The sequence below is a fragment of the Ambystoma mexicanum genome, chromosome 13, assembly GCF_040938575.1.
Source record: "Ambystoma mexicanum isolate Mex_15411 chromosome 13, UKY_AmexF1_1, whole genome shotgun sequence".
Taxonomy (NCBI): Eukaryota; Metazoa; Chordata; class Amphibia; order Caudata; family Ambystomatidae; genus Ambystoma; species Ambystoma mexicanum.
In genome coordinates, this window is record NC_090938.1 from 569,133,796 (window position 1) to 569,159,636 (window position 25,841).

At 44.5% G+C, this 25,841-nt stretch overlaps 1 protein-coding gene across 1 annotated transcript in view; it reads left to right on the forward strand.

Moving 5' to 3' along the window:
• SLC35B1 (solute carrier family 35 member B1) overlaps window positions 1–25,841 on the forward strand; it is a 215,977-nt gene that overhangs the window by 16,962 nt on the left and 173,174 nt on the right. The window contains exons 2-3 of the mRNA XM_069634378.1: window positions 15,683–15,786; window positions 18,544–18,674. Of these exons, the coding sequence (XP_069490479.1) occupies window positions 15,683–15,786; window positions 18,544–18,674 (235 nt within the window). The remainder of the gene's footprint in view (window positions 1–15,682; window positions 15,787–18,543; window positions 18,675–25,841) is intronic.

A 25,841-nucleotide genomic window follows, 5' to 3' on the forward strand; every position in this document is an offset into this window, starting at 1 on the left:
GTACCATGCTATATTTTTGTCCCATGTGAAGTTAAAATCCTCTTTCGGCCCATAAGCGGACAAAGTTGTAAGCTAGGTCAATTGCATGTTGACTGACATTGTAAATATTAACTACAAGACCGGAGCTCAACTCATAAGCTCGGGTAAGGGCATCATTTCAGCTGCTTGTGCTGAATGCTGAGGTATCCTACAAGCCTCAACAATGGTTTTCAATGTTGTAATGGTATATATGGCCGTGGTAGTGCCATCTGGTAATTTAAAACACGAGCCATCTACATATGATGTATCATTAGGTTTATCAATCGGAGTATCCACCAAATCTACCCGTCTCTTAGGTTCCTTATCTGTTATTAATGCACAATCATGCATTACTTTTGATTCATCCGATGGGAGGGGTAGCAAGGTGGAAGGATTTGGAGTGTTACAACGTTGTATGTCAATGTTTGGAGCCAATAACGTCGGCTCATATCTAGTTAACCTGGCATTTGTCAGGCACTGTGTTTTACTTTTATTTATTAAAATATCAATCTCATGTGGCACAGACATTGTAACTTGGTGTCTCAATATTAAGGCATCTGCTTGCTTCATAGAAATAGTTGCAGCCGCTGCATCCCTTTAAACCATTTGTAAGTGCTTTTGCCACTTGGTCCAATGCAGAAGAAAAATATGCATGCAGTCTGTTTTTACCCCCTTGCTGTTGAGTTAGTACACATAACCCGCATTCTTGCTTTTCATGCACAAACAACGTAAATGGTTTAGTATAATCCGGAGTGACTAAAGCAGATGAAGCATTTTTGAGGTCCATAACAGTGAAATATTGGGCTGAAGGCGGTGTCATGGTGAACAGGGAAGTCCTGTCCGGCACCACCAGATACTGTGGTTCTACATTTGTATTTATTGCTTGGCGATCAATAATCGGTCTTCATTGTGCTGGAACACAAGCCTTCCCATCAATCAGTTTTTGCACAGGAAGAATTGGGCTGTTGCAGAGACTCCCCACAATTTCTTTTAAAATCACTTTAACTAGAAAATCCTGTATTACGGGCTTAATTTCTTCTAACCCTTCCTTGGGTATTTCATACTGAGGAAAAATTCCTCAACAGTCTTTCACTGGGCCAACTACCATACATCCTACATCATTGAATCCAGTTGCCCAGATCATAGGGTCAGTTCCCTTAAGTTCAGGTGGCAATTCATTATAGTGGCGACAAAACATTTTGAAATACTCAGCATTGCATGTTAAGTACACTTCATTAGGCAAGCAGTATATATCTGCATGCAACTGTTTTAGCAAATCTATTCCCAGCAGATTTAAAGCACATTTATCAGTGACAACCTCAACAAGATGAGCCATGCAATATGTTGGACCTATAGTAAACTTTATAGGGTCAGATATTGGACTTTGGACCAGATTATTAGAGAATCCCACCAAGATGTTACTTTCCCAGAGAGGGGAATATGGGGCGCTAGTTTGTGGAAAATTGATGTTCAGACACACCTGTGTCAAGGAGGAATGTCGCCTGTTTGCCTTGCACTGTAGCTTTTACAAATGGCCCCTTTTGAATCTACAGGAATACTTATGTGCACTCTTCCCTCTCCAGAGCAGTCTATGCTATGTAGTTCATTGTACTGTAATCATTCTCATAATAATCTCTAGCTGAATATTGCTGGCCTAATTCTCTTCTGGAGTCCCAGTGTTTGTTATTATGCTGTTCCCAGTCTCGGTCCTTATGAAAGTTCCTCTCATCATTCCCATACGTGCGTCTGTGCCCTCTCCAGTGCAACCTTATGCATTGATCTTCTGCCTTACAATAATGACAACCATTGTATGTCATACATGCTCCATTACTTGGCAGGACACTACCACCTCTTCCTCCTTTATACATTCCTCTTCCCCTTTGTATACATATATTACCTCTACCTCTTTCTAGAAAAGCCTGTTGCAAACAGCCAACAACCAGGTGGTTGCAAAGGCATAATCCCACAAGCAAACCAACAGTAGCAGCCGGTTGCAGTTCCCAGATGTGCCAAACGAGGAACAGACTGCCGTCAACCAGCATCAACAGATAAGGTAGGAACACTTTTTCATGGGTATTAACCACCCAACATTTCAACCCGCCACATAGCAACATCACCAGTAAAGAAATACACCAACCAATCGCATCCATCACACTCACTAGGAAATCCATCGGCAACACATGTTTTATAAACCTATCATGTTGTGCAACCTAGGCCTCTCTCCCACTATAGAGGACTCTCAAATCTAGGTGTACCCTGCCACTGTATCTGCCTACTATATTGTGAAACTTACTGTATTGTGAAACCTACAGGACTCTCAAATCTAGGTATGTTCTCCCATACCCAAATTACAATGTGAAACCTAGGCCTCTCTCCCACTATACAGGGTTGTCAAATCATCTAGGTGAATCTCTCTACCCCTATATCTGCCTATTATATTGTGAAACCTAGGGCATAACTGCCTATCATATTGGTATTATCCCTCTGTGAACCGCTAGGTGAAACCTAGCCTTCCCGTGAAACTCTTTTCTCGACTGCCCGACCAATTGCCATAGACCAGATGGACACCATGCCACACACTGGTCAAAGCAGAGCAGCAGGCTGGCGCGCCACTTGGCCTGATGTGACCCCCCTGCAGCTGAACTCTACCACCACCAACACACAGCCCACTGCGCCATCACTGAACACCATCAACCTGCAATCCTCACACCTCACCTATCCCTCCTCCTCGCTAGACCAACCCTCCTCACTCCGACCCACTATTCCCCCCCCCCACGTAGATCCAGCTATGCGCAATTAAGAACAGCAAGATGGAGTGAGGGAGTAGAGAACATTGTTCCACGGAACAAACCTGACCGCACAGCGAGCCATATAAATTGCCCATCTCTCACACACCCCCGCCACCAACCAATTGCCCACGCCATTTGCTCACAATGTCTGCGAACAACATAGCACCTCCAACTCGCACTTCCCAGCTTTAGCGCAGCAACAGCAGCTGTGGCCAAAACCCCATAGCCCCTCCCACTCACCCACACCCCTTGGACTGTCCAAATGCCAAGGAAATACCGAGACCAAAAGCACCTTATGCCCCTCTTAGCATCTTGCATCCTCCAACCGAGCTCGCAGACACTGCCACCACACTATAGGACCCAAACCTCCCCACCCGCACCCAACCCGGTACTAGCCCTATTCCCCTCTTCTCCCATTCCCTCTGTTCCCACTCTTCCATTTTCTCCACACTGCACCACCTCCCCTCACCATGCATCACCTTCCTCGTTGCCCGCCCTCACAACCTTACCGTTCAGAACAGATCCTGGGGTGTGGGGGGCTTGCGATACTACACAAACACCAATTCCCACTAATAATTAAGGACACATCCACCAATAACACAGACTACGAATCCCTCATTGTAAAACTGCAACTCTCGCCCTCCACCTCCCACAGCTTCCTACTCATCTAGAGACTCCCCCTCCCACCCCCCCCCCCCCCGGCTACAACAAAAACTTTGTAGACACACTTGGTGAAGCACTGGCCACCAACCTCGTCCTACATCCAACACTTACCATCTTAGGGGATTTCAACATATGGTTCGACTCACCCTCAAACCCTATGACCAGATCACTCACAGACAATCTAGAATCACTCCACCGGACAACAATACATCTCCATACCCACCCACATGGGAGGTCACACCCTCGATGCAATTTTCAGCACCACAAACATATCTTCTCCCACCCCGAAATGCTAGGCAATGCCAGACGTGGACCCCTTGCTCACTATTCTTAGAGAGGCACAGCTCCTCCCTACTGATGAGGTCCAACCAGACCGAAACACGTGTCTGGGGATGCTGTTGTTACTCTTGTTCAGAGGAGAATTGCCTAGCATTTCGGTGCTGGACTGCCCCAGGGCAGGACAAAGACTGATATGTTTGGGATATTTCTTCACTGTGAAAGATAGTGAGTTAAAGACTCTGGGTAAGGAACTGGTAACCAGGACTAATGTCTGGCAGAGAGACTCCCAGGACCCCCCCTTGTCAACTTCTCTTTACACACCAAATGATGGGTCAAGCATACCAATTATATTCAACTGTCTCTCTGCCATGATCCACCAATGGCTGCCACTTGGTTGCTTCGTGTTTAATGCCTCTAAAACCAAAGTATTCTGCTTCGCAGCATTTACTGGCCATCCCTCCATATTCTTTTCCCTGAACCTCCTTGCAGCGCATTCAAGACTTGCAACCTTCCAGTCCTTCTTATGACCTCAAGCTCCAGCAGTTCATCTCCTTTGTCATGGCTGCTAGAATTGCCCTCCTAAATATACACAAAATCTTCTCCCACCTTTCCTATTGCTCTGCTAAATCCTTGGGCTCTACCCTTTGGTACTCGGCTATACCTCCAGGGCCTTCCCATCTACTCCTTCACTCTTCCTCAATAAAGTAGTTAACTTTGATTCTCTCAACCTATACACCCTCCTTCAATTGTCCTTCGCATGTACCCCGTGCCCGATGGTTGTCCTTGAATAATTGGTATATTCTAATTTTTTGTTATTGTCATTATTTATTTTTGTTTTGTGTATCTTGGTTTATTCCAAACCTTGGACACAAACGCTTATGTCTTTTAACATTTTCCTGTTATCCTTTCCCTGTCATACATGTTTTCTTGCCTTAGAATCTCCTGGGATGTTCAGCCTCTTGGATTAATGTGGGTGGACTCTTATGATGTAGGAGGGAACATGAAATATGGTGGGCAGACCGTTGGAGAAAAGAAGTGAAAAGCTGGAGGGAGGATCACCGCTGGGCTATTTGTATTTAAATAAACTCTTCAGTCAACCGCATTAGAGCCTGATAGTTCACAATTGACCCTTTGTCTGATATCTTCATCTGGTCTATAAACGACCTATGGCAGGTGGAGTCAACCTCTCAAATATGGTTAACTCCATTACCTGCTATTCTACGTCACACAATGATTTCAACCATTATTTAAACTATATGTCCCCTCAGTCAACACTACACTGCCTCCATTGCCCCTTCTGGCACTCTTGCAGTGTCCGACCCCAAAAAGTGATCTTCGTATTGGTTCTATAAAAGCATGTCTTCTTCCTGGTAGGAACACCCCTGCTAAGAAACATCCTTTCTCCTGCTGCACGCAAGTTTCCCTGTGTCCACTGGTATATCGCAGTAAATGTTGCACATAACTCTGAAGTAATGTGTAGCAATTTATGTGGGTGTGTCGCCACAATGTAAGATGCCTTTTTAAAGAATGGAACTATCAAACAGCACGCTGGGAGGCGCCACCGACCAATAAGAATACTCAGAACGTGGGCTGTATCCACTAAGGAAAGCCTGCATTCCGAGCATTCTCATTGGTGTCGCGCACTTCCGTTCCCCGCTTTGCTCGGGCCAGGGTTGGCCGGCTGCCTGTTATAATTGCCTCAATATGCTTCTCACAACAGGCTTTTCACATACTTTGCATCATTGAATCAGCAGGGCATGCTGTTACCTTAAGCATACCAGAAAAACAAACGGGTGTCCACAAATTATGTAGAACACTCAGTCTCCTGCACATCTCGTTCAATTGGAATCCAATCCATGTTTGGGGCCAATTATATGGATACTTCTAATTGCACATTAATATGTTTTTTTGGGGAAAAATAATACTTCAATGTTGGTTAAATGATAATCATCCTGATCCTTTATATTATCAATTTGTTTTTACACACAATACATTTCATGTAACTGTTTTTCAAATCACAGTAATTTTTACAATAATTCACAAAAAATGTTGTTTACACTTGCTCAACCTGTTTCGGGAATTCCTTTCCCTTCATCAGGAGCTATTCTCAATGTTTTTTCGTGTCGCCAATGCACCTTATTGTAATAATTATAGAAAAAAATTATACCCGTTTAGTGAGATGCCCTATACAACGTATTTGTAATGTGAACCCATCAAGAGTAAGGATCTATCACAATCTGTTTCCTAATATTCACCTGGTGTGAGATTGTCTATCCTAGTACAAGCTGTATGTGGTTCCCCTAGTAATATACAACACTTCCTCCCAATGCCCCAGTTGGAACTAATAATAGAATACATTAAAAAAATAAAAATAACTTGGTGCTCATACTAGTAGAAGTGCAAAAACTATAAATGGGTGACAACGTAGGCAAAAAACCTGAACAAAGGCAACTTTTTTGGATTGCCAAATTGGCCAGTTTGACCCCAGAGGGAATGAGTGAGGACTTCTATTTAGGAGCCTTTTTGTAAATATCTGAACTGAGACTCCACTGCATATGTGTATATCAGATGGAACATAGCCAGTCCATCTCCTGGCTGTTGACAAATATTCTTGTTGATAAATATTTTTTTAAAATTATTGTAAAGATTACTGTGATTTGAAAAATAGTTAAATGAAATATATTGTGTGTGACAAATTGATTGTATAAAGGATCAGGAGGATCATCATTTAACCAACATTGAAGTGTTATTTAAAAATTCAAAGAATCCATATACAATCGGCTCTAAACATTGATTGGATTACAATTAAAGGAGGTTTGCAGGGGACTGGTGGACACCTGTTTGTTTTTCTAGTTATTATTACAATCCAGTGTCAGGATTGCTATTCTCCCCCGCACCTTATTTGTTTTAAGTAGATATTTACATCCAATTTACACAAAAAGGAGTGTACCTTGACTGTTACAAATGAACCTTAAGCATACCACACATTTGTTAGCACCTTGTAACCAATCAGATTTCTTGGTTAGTGAGCTGAGCACTGCATATATTCAACCGTATTGCTCTTTCTCTGCTCTTCCACCTGCCCTGCCTCTGACCACCATGCCTCGCCCAATACTGCTGCAGCCCTCCTCATGCTTGCCTCCATGTTGTGTTGCCTCACCGGCTATGCTTGCAGCTCCCCGCAGCGCTCATCTTCCTCCTTTGGCACTCAGGTTTTGCGCCTCCAAGTCAAGGAAATGGAAGGTGTCCTCCCCTTTGAAGACCTGTGGCGCTGAGGGCCAGCCTTAAATCGTTACTTCCCTTGGACAGCGGGCCATTACTGGCTGATCAAGCCTGTCGCGGTAGCTATCAGAATTTTCTCTGCACCCTCCCTATTGAATTCATGTTCTTTTCTCTAGCAAAGCAAGCGTCTTTTGCGAGTGTGCAGACATTCCACATGCACATAAACCAACTGGGAATGGTGGCAGAACATGCAAGATTCACCCACTCAATATTCAATAGAAATACCAAAAAAGTAGGGGAGTAACCGTATGCAATGCGCTCAACTTCCTGGAATCATGTCAGAATGTAGCAGAAAATACACGAGGTTCCCCTTGGTACCTCAAAAAGTAATAGACAATAGCGATTGGGGTGTGTAGTTATACTGCGCGAACAGACTTTGAATTGTAGTAGTCAATACTTCTAAAATTTTCTAATCCCATAGCATGATCAAGAAATATGGATGAAGCCGTCCGAGAATTGAGATGTCAAATATGGCTAGCTAGTATCTTGCTTCTTGAAATTGTAACCCCTGCTTGCGTAATACAGAAACCTTCTGCACAAGAGGACACATGTTTCTCCCATTACATCTGTGTTTTCATCTGATTAATACAAAGATAACCTACAGACGAGCAAGTGAGCACTTTATTTAAAAATGCACATGTAGCTTGGGGCCTAAATTTGATAGGGCTACATGCTTTCCCCCTAATTGAAATGGATGGAATGTAGAATAAAAAAAAACAAAAAAAAACAAGCTCCCCTACGGCTGGGATTGGGAGAGTGAACACGAGAAGATAACCTGTTGACAAAAGGAAGAGAAAAGCAGCAGGAATTAGTGACTCCCTGGGGGGGTATGGCTGTGATCAGTGTCCTAGGGTTGAAAAAACAAGGCTGTTTGTGCTATGGCTTTTATGGCTTCGGGTTTTCTATGGGAGTCCCAACTCCCCATAAATATAGGGTGTCCTATGTATTTCCCCCTCTGTACACATATTGCAAGTCAAGATATTCGTGGCATTTTATCAGGAAGCTCTAGCTGTGGATTGCAGCATACTTTGCTTCCTGTTTATTAAGTATCTGCCACCCGCTTAAGTACTCCCCGCCCCCCCAACCCATTTACCATGTAATCCTGCATGGCCATGTAAAGATTCAGTCAGTGCTTTCTTGTTCCCAGAACCAAAGCCGGGTAGTCGTCGATGAAAATCAGAACATGGCCAAGAAATCTACCTCAACGGTGCGCCATGCATGTGTGCAAATTATCCAGCCCTTCGATCTTCATTCCTATGTGTGCCTTTAAATGGGCACTGAACATGAGCTAGCTTCCATAATATAGAAACAAATTGTGTCTCGAGCATGGAGCGAGATCTGTTAGACCGTTAGGTCTAATTCTATAGGGTGCATACACCTTTTCTTTTGCTTGGGTTAGGCCACCAGCACTGTACTGTATACCATCTGGCAATTCGCTGTGTCCTTATACGGTGCAGCTCACAGTATTTTCCTACTAGTTTAGCAGCCTCGCTGTGCACGCCAACAAAAGTAATCCCATCATCCAGTTCATGTACCTCCTTGCAGTATTCATTTTAAAATGGTCGAGCACACACTTTTCAATAAGCTTATAAAGAAAGTCGACTGGAGTCAAGGGGACATTGTTGCTGGGGAACACTCGGAGTAGCTGCAATTTTAAACTATGCCTCCCATCTATGTAGTGGAAACCCCAAATGTCCTCTCAAAATCAGTCCTCCGCTTGCTTGTCTTGGGTATTTAGATTAGGGCAGTAGTGATTACAACTGTTCTGCTCCAACGATTCAGTGATTTTGTTACCTTCTGCACACTTATGGCTTTTGCCCTTGAGTACCTTAGATTTGTGTATTTCTTAATAGGCTTATAGTTCTTTTGTTAGTGCCTTATCCAGGTTCTGTATGCCAAAAGCGATAGGTTGGGTCCCTTCTACACATCCTCTTTGCAGCAACGTTTTGATATTGAGTCCACATTGCTGTATCTGAACTAAACGCTACTGCTACTGCTTTCCACTGGATCGCCCACTCCAATACCTCCTAAAGAAATGGGGGGGGGGGGGAGCTTTCCCAAAGCCGAAGCACATACAACTGATGGGAACAACTTCGCCTCTGCTAACCACCTTCTTTGGTTAGAGTCCAGACGCTACCCGCCGGATCCACCCCTGTTCAAAAGCTGGTTTCCAAGACCTATTTTGGTATTTTGGTGATCTTGATTCCCAAATGTGTATACTGTGCCATCCCTTCTACACCCCAGTGCAGGGTGTATCCCACCCCCAGAGGACAAGATATTAGACTTCTACCGTGACAAGTTTGGTAAAATAGTCCAGTCTCTTGCATACAGCACGCACCTGGTTGCAGTTGGGGGACTTGAAGCATAAGAATTGTGCACTTAGTACAAAGATGAGCTGAAGATCAGGAGTGTGAGCGCAGTCTCTATTGGGGCCTGGGGTAAGACTCCCAGCCTTGCTGTCAAAAGAATGTCACGGTTCATTGGACAGTAACTCAACTCGCGGAGTTTCACCCGGATCAAAGTGTTGCATAACCAAGCGCTTAGCAGATTCAAATTCGGTTAGGCCTCCAACACCTGTTTTCGTGATTCTTATTTTGGGATTTGGGACACCCCTGGAAGGAAGCCTGGGGTGATGGGGAAAATAGGGTCACCCAATTACTTTGACTGTAATAGCTGTGGGCAAGAAATATGTTATGGTAACAAATTATCCCGTGATCTTTGCTGTATAGGAATTAATTGAGTTAACATAATTAAATGTGCCAGGGGTCTAGATGAGTTACGAGGGTGTACATGTAATGGATGACTTAAAAGAGCAAACCGGGAGTGAATTATAGCAATTTGCATTCAAACAGGCACACGCAGTGCTAGAAATTGAACAGAATTACTCGGACACTTTGCTCCTTGGTAGGGGTGAGGGCCCTGAGTGGAGGGTGGTACTGGGCTGAGGGGCATGGCCACAGGCTAGGTCATGCAGCACCGCATCTCTTCATAGAACCCAACCCTGGACATTTTGCATAAACACAAATTGAATCCTAAGAATGCCCACAATTTAGAAACATGTCTGATGGTGCAAGACTGAGCAATTTGAGTAATTGAAGCTGGACTGTTCACTTTATTAGCAATTTTCCACCCCCTCGTGAAAAATACGTATATCATTTTTGACGGATGCTAAAATGTATGTGAGCCTTTGTATGTCCCGTGCTGAATGGCCTCAAGACGTAGCGGGGCTCCGCTTAGTCTGGTCCCGGCCATTTCCTTCCCTGAGAGCATATCGGAATTGCTGCTCTTCTGTCCCTGAAGTTCATTTTCTAATGTTTGGTTGTTTTGCCAAGTCTTCCACTCAATTGCTGGCTTTCTGTTGATACCGACCAGCCCTATGCAATTTTGCATTATATTTCTTCTTTAACTTTTGCTCTGTCTTTCATTGCTTTGCCGTTATTTCCTTTTACATGTCTTTCCTGTCGGTTCTTTCATCTGCATCTTCACTTTACATGCGTAACTCTGCTACTATCTGTGTATTTCCTATTTGTTGCTGTCTCTTCACTGCCACATTTGTATTTTTATTGCTGTTACCTCTTTCTCTTTGAAACCATCTCACTCCATTGTTTGCTGCAGGATGATGAACCTATAAGTGTGCCACAAATCTAGTGCCTATGGCCGATCATGCTTTAACTGTCTGCTAGAGGTTGCTCAATGCAGTTTTATACAAATCCATAGACAAAATGAATGTCTGTTTGTTGGGCTGCGGAGCCAGCTCCTGGTAGCCAGGTGGGCCGATCCTTCTCGGAAAATGGTGTGCAACCTTTAACCATCCAGATATTTTGGACTGCAGCATAGAACATGTAGTCCAAAACATCAGGAGATAAATGCAGGTTGTAAAACCACTTTTGGTTATCCCCGGCAGCTAAATGGCTCCCTGCAATTTCAAATTTTACACCATTCCAGGTGGAAGGTCTGTGTTTAAACAAATGCAGATCCATTGTTTCCCCCCTTTTAATGTCATTGTCTTCTTACCCCAACTATCTGCCTCCATTCTCGCACTGGAGCATAGCCTTTTCTCTACTGAAGATCCCTTATATGCAGCTTCTGTTTGCAAACATGGAGCTGATGAATAGTATGTTGAGTGTATCAGTGTGTAGTCAGGATGAGTGTGTAGATCAAATGAGCGTACCAAACGGATGCCGACGGGAGGAGTAGGCAGACAAGAGTACATGCGCTGGGTAGACTGGAGTGCATGCGCAAGAAGATCAGGAGTGCGCACGTTTGGAACACATGAGAGCATGCGCGAGGCACACAGGAGAATGAAGGATAGTCTTGAGCATGCAAGGTGAGCCAGAGTACATGAATATGTCAAGCAGACATGAATGTGTAGGATAGTCTTTAACGCCTGAAATGAACAAAAAATGCATAGAACGGTCCTGCCCGCACGGAATTGCGTGACATACATAATATGCTTTGGAATGCAGGGAACATTTGAAAGAGCATACATCATAACACTCCCCACGCTTACTCTCTCCCTTACACTACCACTCAACTAGAACACAGAGATACTATCACACCATTCGGTATATCTGTTATCATATCTACATCTCCCGCTATCACTCCACAGCACTCTAAGTAAACATTGCTGGTTTCACACCCCCAGCCAGATGTTCTCCTCAGGCCTAACGCAGCCACACCCGTCCTGGATAAAGCCGGCCAGAGCGAACACATACTCCTGATCTCTCAACCACCACACCTACCGCTAAGAAGCAGCTACCACTTGAATTCCGCACCAGCTGCACACATACCTGGTGCGCACACGCACCTTTGGACTCTCTCTTCTCGCTCTACTGACCTGAACTTCGGTTCCCAAGGGCGTTCAACCTACCAGCGCCTTCAGACCATACCAATGGTATATAAGGCGCTATATAAATGCAAAATAACATAACAAAACATGGCGGCCTGGCATCAATACTGCACTTGCAGGACCGTAAGGAGCAAACCTTCTTGGTGGCCAGGCCGGGCAGCCCCAACATACAAGTCCCAAACCGCTTGCTTGGTGAAGGAAGAGCCACCCGGTCCATGCTGCATGCGTGAAATGCCCAAACCGGGCGACCAGGCTGTGCCCCTTGTCTGTCCACACTGAGACCAGGTGGGATGAGCCAAGTAGAGCAGTCCTCCAGGGCTGTCAAGGAAAGAAGTGAGGTGGCGCTTCAGTATGCAACGCAGGGTAGGATGGTGAAGGTAAAGTCCCAGGCCACACAAGCCTTGGGGAAGTGAGGGGAGGAAGCAGCGTTCCAGTCCAAACAGTGCAGTCCTCCGGCATGCCGGCCGGAGCTCCAGATAGTGTGCGACCTATGCTGCGCCGTGGAGAGGGAGCAGTCCTTAAGTGGTTGAAGGTGGCGTGGCAGTGAGTGACGGCAGCATCCCAATAGCAACATTGATGCCACCTGAAGAAGATGCACGTTGCGGCGTGTGACTGACCTCCAAGGATATCAAAGGATCTGGGGGCTGCAGCAGTGACGGGCGACCTCCAAGAGGCAGCCAAAGAAGAGACAAGAAGGTTGCAGGCATGGGAGTGAGGTGGCACCACTTGATGAATGGGGCTGCCTGAAAAGAAGCTTGGGTGGCCCGGTGGCCTGACGTAGTGGACATTGACTCCAAAAGAATTGCAAGTGCCAGAATCTGCATACTGGGGAGTACAGCCCAATATTCTAGCAGGGGGCAGACCCCCGAACCACCAATGACTTTACCACTGAAAAGTGGTGGCTAACTGTAGCAGCAACTCCATGTAACGTGATGTGAATAGTTTTTATTATTTGAAGTGTTTGTGTGTCGTCGTTAGTTGTATTGTTAAATGTATATGTATAGGTTTAGTTTATATATAGTGCATGTTATTAAGTGAGGGATGTGGGGTGTGGGATAGAGAAAGTGCTGATGTATACCTTGGCAGAGGTAGGTGAGTGACGCAAAGGCTTGCTCAATGCCACCTGTGGGGGTGGGGTGCACCCATTGGGGCTATATACCTTCCCCCCCTCTACAATAGTGATGCCAGATAAAGGTTAATGGGCTGTTCAGTCAGGTCCACCTTATGGTTCTGTCTGTGACCCATCTGAGGGAGGGTGGGCTGATGAGGCAGATCCCTCGGGAAGAATCCAACCAAGGAGAACAAAAAATTGTGTTATGGATAAGAGGCAGGCCATTGAGTTGTATGTGTTTTTATAACTAAAGGGGGTTGTAGGGTCCACGTTGGGATCCCAAAAAAACCCTACATTTAAAAAAAAAAAAAACAAAATCCAAATTGGAGTAGAAATACTAAGGACTCGGGGCTTAGCCCATCGGCTCTTTTTCTTTATTCAGGTGCAGCGCCTGTCCCTGTCCTCCTACTCTGAGGGCTGGATGTAGTTAGTACTGTTGAATCCACCACTTGCCCATGCCGGGGCAGGAGAAACCTGGTGTTGGATACAAAACGCATGTTTATCTAGGATCGCGCATGTAGCATCTTGGGGAAAAAGAGCCTAACTTATTGTACCTATCTCGCCTTGTGTATTATCTGTCCATATTACAATGCACAGGGCAGAATACAGAAGGGTGTTTATACATGCATGTACATAACAGTGCAGCTATCGCATAGTTGCAGATTTATGCAAAATTGTGTGGCTGTAACATACAGCAAGACTTCTCCTTGGCCTTAAGCCCAGGGACTGCATCTCTCCTGCGCTAAAAAGTCTTCACAGGCTCCCGGTTGCTGCACGGATTAAATTCCAATACCTATGCTTCATCCACCAGGCTGTCTGGGCCCGGGGACCACACTATATTCAACTTTTATCTCTCTAAATACTCTTCCCCCTAGACTACTTTGCTCCTCTGGCACCAACTCCTTGCGTGTCAAGCGTTTTGCTAAGCAGAGGGCAGGGGGTCGCTCACTTTCCTCTGCAGGCTCCCTCCTTTTGGAATAGCCTCCCCCTGCGCCTTTAGCAGGATCTCCTCAATTTCTGGATGCTTGTTAAGGCTTTCCTCTTTTCCTCCTTCTTTCCTCTGCTAATCTCAGTTGCTGAATCAGTGTCCTTGGCCCTTATGCATCTTCTGGGCCTTGACCTCCCGCACCAATTCTTTCCACACCACTTTGCATCTGCATACCCTCAGCTCTGGAGACTCGCCCTTACTCCTCTTGCGGTCAAGGCCGTGTAGCACTCAACTTTCTAGCACTTCATCCATGGCTCACCCACGGGCTTGGACACACCAGCACTTGCCAGCTCTTACTTTCTGCACTTGCACATTCTGAATTCTCACAAGGCATAGTAGGTCCGCCCCCACTTCCTCTTCCCCACCCCCTCTGCTTGTAAATATTGTGTTGTATTGTTGTAAATGTACTTCCCACCCTCCCTGCCCTGTGGGTGCTTTGAAACAGTATATTCTTATTTTATAAGTACCTAACGATCAATAAAATAAATACACCATGGCGACCATCCCCATGTCTCTGCAAGGAGGCTTAGATCTGTCGGTATCTTTGTCCAGATTTGGGATTCAACTAGTGTAGTCCTGAACAACTCTACCAGTATACATTAAGCCTTCTGAGATTTCATCAGGACCTCGCCAGATTCTATCCATGGACCTCAATAAAGACCTTTGATTACAGTGGGAACCTCACAAAACTCTGCCTCAATGTGACCTGGATTTCAGAATAGGGCTACAAAGCTCTTCCACATTACCTTAGTCATCTACGATTTCAGTGACAAGACCTAGAAAGTTCCAACAATATACCTCTGTGACTGGGAATTTCATTATTGAGAGTTGGCACAGCTCTTCTAGTTTGATATGCGCCTACCACGAACATGCACATCTCTACCAATACACATCAGACCTTAGATAGGCGTTTGACTTTGGGACAACTTAAAGCTCCACTAACGCACCCAAGCTTTCTCTGTAGGATTCCATAGGACACTAATGCTTCAACCTCGGGAGTGATATGACAATGTACTGCAGTTTTGACTTGGTCCGTCCTGCATGTCCAATTGTGAACCACCTTACTTTCTTTCCTATTCTGACTTTAGGTCCTGCTCCCCCAACCCATGTACCTCTTATGTACATGAAGCCTTGGTGTCCCCTGCTATTTCAGGTTTTTAGCTCCACAGCTTTGCCAGTGCAACTCATGCAACAGTTTGTTGCTTTTTATAACAATATAGCACCGTTCCAGGTAGTCATGTCGGACCCCCCTCTCCCCCCACACTCCCCCTGTCAGTTTAAATGGCACCTTCCATTTTTGGGTAACGGAGAAGCTACCAACCTGCCTTGCACAGTCAACCCCTCCTCCCCCCTGCACCCACCACGTCCCCCTCTTTTTCTTGCCTTTACAGTTAGACTCTGTTCCCATGGATCCCCCATGCCATTGGACAACCCCATCATCCTCTTTTTCACTGCCAGATCGCTTCCCCGTCCCTCATCCTGCTCAGTACCCTTGGACTGCTTCTCTCCTCCTGCCCCAATCATCCTCCCCTGTGCTTTTTGCCCTCTCCTTCACATTCAGACTGCACTCAATTCGTTGTACCCCCCCCTTGTAGTTGGATTGCACCCCTTTGTCCTTTTTGTGTAGTCCCCTCCCCTCTCATTTTGAATCAAAAGGGGGCCGAACGGACTTGTGTTCAATGCTGTTTCTTTTTGTTTTTCAGAACAAGGGGAAAATATGGCGAGGGGGATAATCAGGAGAAGTTCACCTATGCTCTAACCTTGGTCTTCATCCAGTGTGTGTTCAACACCTTCTTCGCAAGATTGTGTAAGTTGTTGACAGAACGTGCTTGTGCTACCTCTGTCCCCTTCTACTGTAGTTGACCTCCGTATATGGTTTTAGTTAGTTCCCCGCTCCCAAGTCCCCATCAGTGGGAGTCTGAGCTTTGTATTGCACAAGAGTGAACTGTACCATAAATTGGGAGGAGTGGGCAGTGGCTCTGTTGGCAAGGCTAGATTGAAGGTCTAGAACACTGTCCATGATCTTTGTGCTAGTGACTGTTAACAGCTTCTGTAGGTGCTTGGCTCTTTTGCAGCCTGTCAGAGTATGGAACAGTCATGTGCTTTAGCTATGCTTTGTTCAAGCCTATCAGTTCTTGAATGGTAATAGCTTGAGGTATGGAGCTGTGCTGCGTCCCAGCTTTCGTGCTAGTTTCTGGTAGCAAATTGGGGGATGAAGCTGTGCTGTGGCTTTTTGTTTCTTGCAATTTCCTGCAGTAGAGAGCAGCATTGTGACCCAAAGGTTGTACATTTTATGGGAACTGCTGCATGTCCTTTTGTAAAGCACTCCTCTGCCATGGTGTAGTATTAATGCTATGGGTCTTCTTGGTGTGCAGTGTTTTGGATTTGAGTTGTGATGGACCACAGTCTGAAAGTTTTAACAAATGACAGTGCATCCTTATGTGGCTTGTCAATATACATTACAAGAATTGTATGTCAGCTTGCTCATGCTGAGCCAGAACAAAATGGGTACTTCGGCCAAACTGTGTAGTGTGTTTGGGGCTGCAAGAGGCCTAGACATCAAGAATGAGAGCAAGCACAAGACTAGTGGACAGAGCCTTGAACAAATGGGATGAAGTGGTGGGAAGAAAGATGCAAAGGATTGGGGCGTGGGTGGTGGGGGAGGATTAGAATCTGTATATGGAGCGTTCAATGGGGACCACTTTCTAAAAATGTAAACTAACAAAGGCGGCAGTAAATCCATAGGCCCGCACAAAAAGAACGTCTGTATTTGGTAGGTGAGCTGGGGAGATACGGGCAGCAAGATAACCTAGTACAGTCATCCTTTGATCAGGAGCTGTGCCAGGTTCTGCGTTGTTGACCAGTGCCTGGTAAAGTCCTTTTCTAGGGTGTAGAACAGTTCTCATGTTTAGTATGATTTAATTTTGGATAATACTCTTTGGAGTGACTTTCTGGATTTAGCATGTCTCTCGTGGCCTGTTAACATGTAGGCATTTAGGTGGGTTATGGTATTCATGTGCTGTATAGTAAATGTTCCACTAGTGCTCTTGCACCTGCGGAACTGTAGCTCAGGTGGATTACACTCCTTCATGAGCCAGGCCATCGCAAGGATCCAGATGAACTAGGCATGCACGGAAATATGAGAAACAAACGTGCCTCCTCTTGCAATGCCCCTACCTACTGGAACACCATCCTGGTGGCAATCCTGACTACCCAACACTCTTCCAGTTCAGAAAGGAACTCAAGACCTTACTCTTCAGTCAATGTGTGGGTGTCACCTAGGCTCCTTGTGTTCATGGATCACACCCCATCCCTATTGCTGGAACATCCTGCGCCACATAGTGTACCCCCTCCTTACTGCTACGTTCATATCAACGACATGTGCAGAACTTCATTGCTTCCCAAAAGTAAATAAAAATGCACTGGTGACGAGCGAAGGTCTCTGATATTGATGTCCACATAGAGACAAATGACCACATCTAACACTTTTTGGTGACAAGTGGCTGCACCTGGTGTTGTGAATGCACACCTAGGGATAAGTGACTGTCCTTGTTATGAGGAATGCCATATTTGGGCATTTTAGCATGTACTGAACCACAAGAACGGCTTGTTTTACTAGGGACGTCAAAAATACCAATGCCACTTCAATTTTCAATGCTATGTTGCTTTCAGAAAATACAATACAGACGTAACTTTGTGTGTAAAACAAAATAATCTTTATCACAATCCAATAGATCCTTTGTCAGGGAAATATCTGTCCATGGATTTGTTACAACAATGATCTGTGTTGCTGTGAGGTCAAATCCTGTGTCGCTGTGAGGTCAATTCCTCTTGCTTTTCTAGCATGAAGACACTTCCAGGAGCTAAACTACAGAGCCGCTGCCCCCACCATTGCTGGAGAGAATTGTGCAACTCATGAGGTTCTCTCCCACCACTGCCAACATTTTTCAGTACCTCTGTTTAGAATGTAGATCCAGGAATTGACCTTGCAGTGACACAGAGATTATTGTATAATACATGCATGGACAGAGCTTTCTCTGACGAAGGATCTTTGGAACCAAAATGCATTTGTTGCTTCTATGTCCTTTTGGGCAGCAAATAGATTTTATATTGTCTTAAAGATTTTATTTTATATCCAATGTTACGACAGTGTAATATTGTTTTGGAAGGAACATGGGATTTCTATTGTAAATTGCAGTGGCATTGGTCATTTTGGAATGCTCTAGGTAGTTCTTGTGGTGCAGTGTTTGCTGTGAGGATTCCTTGCTGTGCATAATGAGTAGACTGGGAAGAATCGCATGAATGCATGTTGGATTGTATTATAAGAGTAATGTAGGCATTTGTTTTACATGGTGCCCTCTGTTGAATGTTTTAGTTTCAAATGTTTGAACTTTGCCACTGGTGAAGAATGACCATCTTGGGCATGCCTGGTGACGAATGCTGGCCTCTGATTTTGATAATGTGCCTCTCAAACTTGTGCTGACAAATGGTGTTCTCATTCTCAGATATATATTCACCACACATTCGCTGGTCACACTTCAGATTTTCTTTTCCGTTTTTATAGTAATCCAGTTTTTCGAGAAGGACAGAGTGGATCGCACCCAGAACTGGATTTATGCTGCATGCTCCCTCACTTACCTGGGGGCCATGGTCTCCAGCAACTCAGCACTCCAATTTGTCAACTACCCAACACAGGTGAGCAATTAGAGGAGCTGCTTGTGATCCAGTGCTTGGCAGTTTTATATGCTCTTACATTACAAAGCTTTTTTTCTACTGTGCCAAATCACACCTTGGTATCCTTGGAGCGATAAGGGTTGTCTGGAGGTTAGTGTATTGTGATCCCACCTTATCCAGACAGCCAGCTGAGGAAAAAAGATTGGGGTAAGGAGCAGGAGGAAAAATGGGAAAGATGAGACAAAGCAAGGATCCAAGCAGGTGTGTGGCAGGTTAAAGAGGGAGCAAGATGATTGTTGTGAGACTCTCAGTGCCTATTTATGGAAGTGTTTGTGTGTGGCATGCAAGGAGGATAATGTCATGGGTGGTAACACTCTTGCACACACAATGCCTTACATGCACCCTGTTCCACAAACTCCAGCTCATCCTCAGCACTCCGCTCCTACTTCTCTTCCCCGCCTGCCACCTCTCCTTCTGACCTCACCCAAATACCTCTCATCCTGGCCGCACAGTTTTTTAATACTTTGGCCTTTTTCCCTGGTTACTTTCTCCCCTTTCTGTGAGAAACTGGAGGGGATCCTAACCTACTCCCCCTGGATCTTCTTCTCTGGTGGCTAGGGAAAGGCCATTCCTTTTGGACCCTGGCCATGGAGAAGCAAGCTAGGATCACCTGAGTGTAGTCTCTTTGGCGATTGGGGTACCTGCAGGCGAGACATGGTACCCCTTTTTCATATTGAAGACCAACCTAACCCTCCCCCGGCCTTTATACTGAAACCTTATTTCACCAGTCTAGTGCTGGGACGAAGAAGGGTTCCATGTCATTTCATCGCAGGATGTTTTTTCGCGATATTTTTCTTTTGGGGGGTGGGGGAATTCGATGGGTTTAAAAAAAAAAAAAAAAAAATATTCTGGTTAATAAACCCTGCAAAAGAAATCCGGCGATGAAATGACATGGAACCTACCCGAAGAAGATGCCTGTAGAATGCTTTAAATGGCATATCCCCTTAACTATAGTTAGGCAAGCCCAATTGAGAATCCACACCTGCAACCTGTCAAGTGGTTGCAAGTGTATACAAGGAGAGCCAAAGAGGAGCAACAGGGAGGCGTGTGTGGGAGACGAGCAGGGCACCCGTATGGTGAGGAGGCAGCTGTGGTGGGACCTGGGAGGAAGCCAGGATGCCAGCTGATGTCCTAGAATCTGTACACCGGGGCAAATGCAGAAGAACCTCTGTGGGCTGTAGAGCCTAGAGTTCCTGCTAGCGCAACCTGTGCTCGGTGGACCGCGTGGTCTGACAACAGCGCCTAGACCAGTGAGCCCTAAACTGTGAAAGGCAAAGAAGTGTGAAATAAACCAAGAAGGAGCACTGTGATTGAACTGGTAAGGCAAGCCAGAAGGAGGGTACAAGTGGACCTAGATTTGTGTTGTACTTTAAAAGATTGAAACCAGTACAAGTCGCTAAGTTGAAATCTTGGGGGAAGGGAACCGTGAGATTCGATGAACCACAAAGATTGTCTTGATAATGGAGCCTCAAGACCCTTTGCTGGCTGAACTGTGTTGCATTGAACGGGGAAGGGACCCCAGAGAATTGTGTGGAACTAAGTTGCCTTGGACTTGGGGGGGGGGGGGGGGGGGGAGATGGGGGTGGAGGTAATCTTGAGACTTTTTATGGAACTTTCTTGAACTTGGGCAAGGGGAGCTGAAGAGAAAGCGAAGAGCTGGAAGAGGCTCCAAACTTTGTGTTGATCACCATTTCTTTCACTATTGACATCCCTACACATAGTTTAGTTTTAGTTGGTAAGGAAAAGATGGGGTTTGGACTGAGTTGAACTCTTTGTCTTAGACTTTCCTTAGTTTCATTCAGGTAGGGAAATCCCACCATAGCATAACAAGTTATGCCTTCTACCATCCTGACATTTGATTTAATAAACCATTTATTTTTTAACTTTGAATCTTTTGTCTGTGTCTTGCTTCATGATGCTTCACACTTACCATTGGTTCTTACACCCCACATGACCTCTCGGCCCATCGGATACTTTATTTTCCCCGGGAGTCTGCTCCCGAGGTCCAAATTCTTTAAGGACCCCTGTTAGCCTAGCCCCTTTTCCCTGTGCAAGTGCTTGTGATGTTTCTGTGGTCATGTCCCATCCCTGTTGGGTGTTTGCATTGCCCTCCTTTTGTTCCGAGAAGTCTGGGTAGCTGCTGGTGATCCGCTGATCATTAAGGTGATACTTGTATATGGTCTTGGCGTTTTGGCTCGGGGAGATGTGCAGCATCCTGGAACTTGTAGTTCTGAAACAAAGCAGAGAATTTTTGCCATATACGAGGCTGCAAGGCGTGGTACGATAGATGGCAGCACCCAGTTTGGGAGGGATGCCTGTCCCCACCTGACGGGGTCAAGTGCCTCACCTTGTCATAGGTGTCTTTGTGTTTTGGTTAAGTAAGGTATATTCTTTTATAGCATTTTAGTTCTTTAATATTGTTTTGTTATGTTTTACTAGATGGCTTTCCCCGCTTCTCCATTTTTGGGTGTGCTTCATATTGTGATGCCATATTTTCATAAGAGGAAAACAATATTTTCAATTGGCTGAGAATTGGGAATGTAACTAATAATAAAAGGTATGGGACCTTGGTTCTTTGAGTAGCTCCTTTTGTTATAAGATTCAGATGGACTGCAGTACAACCTTCTCTTGTCAGCGCCAAGCTCTAACTGCCGCCCATAACGTTCCAGTTATGTCCCCTTCACATTCTTAGCTTCAGTGAATAACATTCTGTAATAGATTGTTCCAAGATGTGTTCTCTTGCACATGCTGATACCTGTGCAATGATACATTTAACCTAAAGGTAACTGTGCAACATAACTCTCTGGATGCAATACATTGAGGGAGACTAATGCTAGGAAACCAGTCAATCCATGATGTGCATTCTGGTAATGTTAAGGAATTTCAGGCACATCCCATCTGGATGAATTTTAAACATCATCTGAACAATATGCCGCCTACTGCAAACATCTTGTGCACGTCCTCTGTTCTTTGTCTATGCAGACTTGGAATAGCTAAAGCTAGTTTTGAAGATAATTACATTGTTGGGCTCTGTGATTTGTTAAAATAGTATTGGGTTTTTATAGAGCATTACATGTCAAATTTCTCATGATTCTAAGTCGTGCAATAACCGTGCAGAGTTCACCCTGCCGGGATTCCAACTTGTGAAGTTCTAGCTTGCCACATGGCGAAGGTAACCACTTAAATATTGAGCGATCCTCTGCCCACTCTCAGGGATTGAAACAAGGATTTGACTAGCAGGAGTTGAAAGAAGCTCCTGGATGGTTCGGCACCACTCTGGAAGCAGGAAATGTTATATAGCGTTCTGCAAATGTTACTCCCATATAAGATGTCAATAATACTTTGGGACACGGATGGAAATGGGACAGTGGATGATTTGTTTTTGACGGACATTTGTTTTTGACGGACATTCTGCTACCATCCTTAGCTTTGTTTGAAGCAGGGATTCCCCTCTTAGTTATAAGGACAGGTAGGGTTATTTCTTATTTTCTTTTAAATAAAGGTTTGTACCAACAAGCATGTCACCTTTGTGTTCTGTGTCTACTTCAGCACCCTTACCTTACATAGCACAAGTTGCCCTGATGAGGTAGCTCGTGGTGGTGTAATGCCAACCAGGATCTCCTAGACTATAACCAGGAGCTAAATGTCTCCCAGCAATTTTTAAACCCTGTGATTCTGTAACAAGAAAAAACTCTGAGCATACCTAATTTCACTTTCCGGCTGTCTGGCATAGTCCTACATGACATTTTGTTAAATACTTACTCCAAAAGTTTCATTGTGTGCACTGTTCTCCAAATTTGTCTACTGCTCTTTTTGGTGTTCTAGCGCACAAATACATAGAATAAACTATTTTGAGTTGAGTCAAGTCACGCATGCTACAGCACCACTGTGACAAAATGACCTTTGCTCTGGAAGAGTATAAGAATTAATAGTGCCTAAACCACCTACTTGGCCCCCTTCTACAAAACTTCAGTCATCCGAATCATAAAGGTAAAACGGGCACAGCTAAGAAAAATTGTTCCTATGCCTTTTGTGGTAATGTGCGCTGAGGAAAGGCTATGTCCTCAGGGGGGTGTGAATATGAGCGATTAGCAACCCAAGCACAAAGCACAACAGTTCCAAAACAACAATGTCCAATCAAGATACTATACAAAATATACTTTTAATTACGCAAATCAATGATATACTCAACCATCAAAAACTGTAGAAAAACCCACTCTTGTAAAGGAAATCCTGAGAAATGCAGTATTCTGGATAGTTAGCTGGGAGGAAATGCAACAAGGAACTTAAAAAAGATATGTTCTTGAAGTAAAAGGGTGCATAGGGCACTTAGCCAGTCTATAGGGCCACAAAAGGTGGACCGGACCATTTTAAAGTACTTTATTCCACATTTAGGTTGATAGATGTTCTTGAGCCAGGCTTTCAGCAGTTGTGCGTGTGGTCCGAATTGTGTTTGTGGGCATCGAGTCACATTGATCCAGGCACGGAGTTGGGTTCGAGCAGGTGATACATGCAGCGTCGAGCGGCGCAGGTTGAATGATCACCAGGAGTGGTTTGGAAATCAAGTGTGATCGAGATGATTTTGTACCTCTGGTTTGCGTCAATGAGTGACGTGGTGATCCAACAGTTGCAGTCGATCTGTCATGTGAAGGCCTGGGGTTTTGATGCAGCGATTCAAAGTGGAGTGCGTGTTGCACAGTTGCTCGAGACGGACAGGTGACAATGCTCTGCTGTAGCAGTAGCCGTCAATTCAATGATACAAGCATGGTGGTTCGAAGTTGAGCAAGTGCCAAAGACTGAACTGTTGGTTCGACAGTGTTAAAGGTGGTTCGAAAGGTAGCTCAAAGCGGTTCAGCAAAAATATGATCTGGCGGGTCTGGCTTTCAGGATGCTGTGAAACCCCCTGCAGGGGCTCTAGGACAAGGCGAGTCATCTTGCTTCTGTTTTCCCATCCTATGAAGGTTTGTAGCAGGCTTTGGTCCTCAGCAAGAGTCGCCCTGAATGTGCCCTGGGAGTGGGTAGGGAGCAAGCTTGCCTCTTCCTTGGAGCACACCTTCCTCACCTCCAATGGCTGAGGCGTTTGGAAAGGTAAACCATCCCAAAGGAGGTCCAAATGAGTTATTGAAGTCCCTGATGGTACAACAGTGAATCAAAGAAATTGTGGAAGACCCGCACTTTATAGGAAAAAGGCCCACAGGATTGGATGAAAGCAAGTATGCGTCAATAGGTCCAATACCTGCCCTTGTGAGAATTAGTCTTTGCATGGTTGCATCAAGTGCTTTGTGCGAAAGGAAGTGTGGACAGAAAGGAAAAAGAGTGGCAATGACAAACGAGATGGTGCAATCCTCCTTCAACTGTTGAGCTCCCCCTGACTCTTCTAACCCTGCTCCTTCCAGACCCATAGCATCCAAGACCCATTGGAATGCAGCACCTTGGTGTAAGGCTTGTTTTTTTGTTTCAGAGTGTGCTCTTTGATTCCTGTTTCCCAGAACCACTCCTGTTGAGGAGCTGTGTTTCTGTTGAGAGGTGTACCTGATCTCAGAAAGGATCAACATAGGGGCAGCCACCAATCGCTATGGTCCTGCTGGGTGCAGCATAGACACCCATTCTAGGGAGAATGGACATAGCCCGGGCTCACATGGATGACATCTGTAAAATACAGATCAGATATGGTTTTAATCATTTTTTATGAAATACTAGCCACAATATTCCAAATTTGGGTCTGGCTTGCATTAAAGAATAAACTACCATCCTGATGGCAGTTTATCATTAGTATGTAGTTTTGGAACGGACGTGCAGTTTTTAAAAGCAGCTTTAAGTGACTCTGCTGTCAGCTCAGCTGTCAATAATAAACAAAATGGACCTTGGTAGTGAGGTTGGATAGATACTACTAACAACAAATCATACAAAATCTTTCATTTATTGTCAAAAAAGGATGTTTTTTTGCAAAATTGTCATCACTGTTTGCTCATAGAGCACATAATTTCATATACATTGGACATCAGATTAATTCCACCATACATACTCAAGCTTACTCTCACATCCAATGATATCTTTTTTTTAAATTTGGTATAGCTGAAAAAACAGCTTTTCAAATACATCAAAACATTTTACATAATAAAAGAACATTTCCAAAAAAAACACATCCAATTCATTACACATCACAAAAATATATTTTTCTACCATAACAAAACATTAAACAAAATTATTAAAACAATACTTCAGTTTAAAAAGGTCACAATTCTCGCACCTCAATCTATCCAAGTTTGAGATCTCAACCAACTGCTTACGAGGGCTCACGGCCCCTTTTATTGCACAACCCCCAAAACCAGATTTAAAGACTGCATAAACGGAACCATCGCCACATTGACTCTCGAAATATGGCTATCCTATAAAAGATGCCACAAACCACCAGTATCCATAATTTGGTAACCGTCAAGTATTTTATGGAAGAATCTCTTTCTTTGCCCCAAGAGTGCGGGGCATTCTACGATCAAATGTTTTATAGATTCTGATTGAGAGCCAACAGCTCTTGTCTTCAACAATATTACGTTGAGATAGAATTTAATTAGTATACCATACGTTTAATCTCAGCCTTAAATACTGAGATCGATACTTACTATCTGGGAATTTCAGGAGCTATGGTTCCGTTATTTGGTATAAAAGAACTGCACATGATTGCTCCCTGAAGGGTTTCAACTTAAAACAAATCTCCCTTGTTACAATCCAGTCATTTCTTTTTGATTCTCCTAGGGTTTTCGATCAACAAAGTTATGGTCCCACCTACCAGATCGTAACACCCCAAGATTTTATTTTAACATGATCGGATGTTGTGATGGCACAAGCCACTGCCTGAATAATGCCAAAAGGGTTTACTACCATCTGGTATTTCCAGTAGTGGGAAAGGATCTTCCAACAATAAGCTCCATAAAGCGATACCAAGCCCAACACTTTTGCTAAAAAAGTCTGCGTCATATCATGTCTAGTCTCGGCACCGTAAAATAATACAGGGATTACCTTTTGTTTATAAAAGACAATAGTTGAAAAGTGTGAACATTTTTCTTATCTAGTCTGTAATACATGGGCCTGCGAGATGGCTGTTTTTAAATTTTACCTCCAGATAGTTAA